This window comes from Phaethon lepturus, unplaced genomic scaffold (assembly GCF_000687285.1).
Source record: "Phaethon lepturus isolate BGI_N335 unplaced genomic scaffold, ASM68728v1 scaffold48844, whole genome shotgun sequence".
Taxonomy (NCBI): domain Eukaryota; kingdom Metazoa; phylum Chordata; class Aves; order Phaethontiformes; family Phaethontidae; genus Phaethon; species Phaethon lepturus.
This window is the reverse complement of record NW_010534975.1, coordinates 1-2,024: the sequence shown is the minus strand read 5'-3', so window position 1 is coordinate 2,024 and position 2,024 is coordinate 1. Positions and strand designations below refer to the sequence as shown.

The window sequence follows — 2,024 nt, the reverse complement described above, 5'->3', positions numbered from 1 at the left end:
GCGCCTAGCCTCCCCGTCCCACCACCGCAGCCCCGCCGAGCGCGCATGGCTTGGGAGACCCCTTCCACTGGAAAAAGGAGAACCCACTGCCCCGATAGTGAGGATCTGGGCAGCACTAGACCGCGTGCTGCTTCACCAAACATGCAGTCAAAGGAAGGAGGAAGGAGGAAACCATAAGGATTGTTTCGGTGAGAAGGAACCACCTCGTTTCTCCAGGAACAAATGAATAGAAAAATGAATAAACCTCAAACTTTTTTTTCTCCTTTTTTTTCTTTTTTCTTTTTTTTTCCTTTTTTTCCTTTTTTTTTCCTTTTTCCTTTTTTCTTTTTTCCTTTTTTCCCTTTTTTCCTTTTTTCCCTTTTTTTCCCTTTTTTCTTTTTTCCTTTTTTTTTCTTTTTAGAAAAATGAATAAACCTCAAACTTTTTTTTTTTTTTTTTTTTTTTTTTTCTTTTTTTTTCCTTTTTTTTTTTTTTTTTTTTTTTTTTTTTTCTTTTTTTTTTCCTTTTTTTTTTTTTCTTTTTTTTTTTTAAATATGCCATGATACTAAGCCACCTCTTGCTGGGAAAAAAAAAAGAATCTTCTCAAGAGAGGGCCAGAGCTCTTAACAGAGGGAGGTAAAAATCTTCAAGCGTTAGGTTTCCACTGCAGCAAAATCTTGAGCCAGAGGCCTCTCTGTCTTCTCTAAGGTCAACAAAATACCATGGCTATCTAAGTTTTATCTCAGGTCTTCCAGACTCATTTACAATTTTTCATCATCTTTTAGCTATAGCTGAAAATACAGGAAGGAAAATTAGATAGATAGATCGATCGATAGATAGATCGATAGATAGATCGATCGATCTAAACTTGACAACTAGTTAAAAATTGTAAGGGTGCAGAATGGTAGCATTTTGTGAAACATTCATCAGAAGAGGAAGGTTATGCCAAAACACATCTTCTAATTATTGTTTTCACTCAAAAGATTAGGCAACCAGTAACAAAGTAACTGAAGCTAATAGAAACTAGAGGTCTGTATTTTTTTTCCTCTCCTCAGGCATTAAATTTTACGAGAGCTCACCTAAAAAATGACTATCCTGCAAGGGCCTATTAAAACAGTAAACTATGTTAACAGAATTAAACGATGGCGAGATTTCACTCTACCCCAAATCCAGCCAAGTGCAAGGTGCTGCTGAGAGGGCAATGCTGTACCTGCACCTCCCAACAATCGTTCTGCACCCCCACTGTGCATTGGGGTGGCTGATTTTGCAGACAATGAGCACATCTGTTCAGCTTGCTCATGGAAAACTAACCACTGCATCTTCCACTCCCAAAAGCCCAGTCTACTCTTGATTTTTAAACAGGAAAGTCAAAATAGTCTGCTAGCCTATATGCTATTTACACACACACAACTTACCGGAACAACTAGTAATGTGGAAAAAAAATTACACAGGAATTCCAGGAGGAAGGCATCGGAAGGTCGCATCTTCCCATCTACACTGATCGTTTTTGGCACTTCAGGAACAAGGCTCACTGCAGCTTTGAAAAAAGCATCAGCTACAAAATAAAAATATAGTTGCTGTATTACTACTCCAACTGCGATGGCAGCCATGCCTGTGATTCAATGATTGCTTTGAGTTTGGTTCAGACAGAGTACAGTAAATGAATGTATGCATAACTGCAACGAAACTCGAGACTCAGCAGTCAAAATCTGTGGCAATTCAAGAGATAATGGTGTTTGTGGTTTTTTTTTTTTCCCCAAAAGAAGTTCCCACATCACTCAAGACTTCTGAAATTGTAATTCTTTTCCTTTGCTTAATAAGAGGATACCATTGATACCATTATGTATATACATAATGCATATATAATGAAAAAAAACTAGTGCACAATTCAAAATCGACTTATCTAAAGAAATGCTTATGCCAGGAGAATGGGGAATCCAAGGGGGGCAAAAAAGCCAAATTTGATTATTATATATTATATTACTATATATAATACATATATTATATATTAATATAATATATAATATTATAATATTATATTGTCT

At 36.3% G+C, this 2,024-nt stretch overlaps 1 protein-coding gene across 1 annotated transcript in view; it reads right to left on the bottom strand.

Moving 5' to 3' along the window:
* The window catches only part of LOC104619692 (UPF0505 protein C16orf62-like), a 12,443-nt gene extending 10,913 nt beyond the window's left edge, over positions 1–1,530 (bottom strand). The window contains exon 1 of the mRNA XM_010285658.1: positions 1,395–1,530. Coding sequence (XP_010283960.1) covers positions 1,395–1,463 — 69 coding nt within the window. The 5' untranslated portion in view covers positions 1,464–1,530. The remainder of the gene's footprint in view (positions 1–1,394) is intronic.
* Between the last annotated feature and the right edge of the window lie 494 nt (positions 1,531–2,024).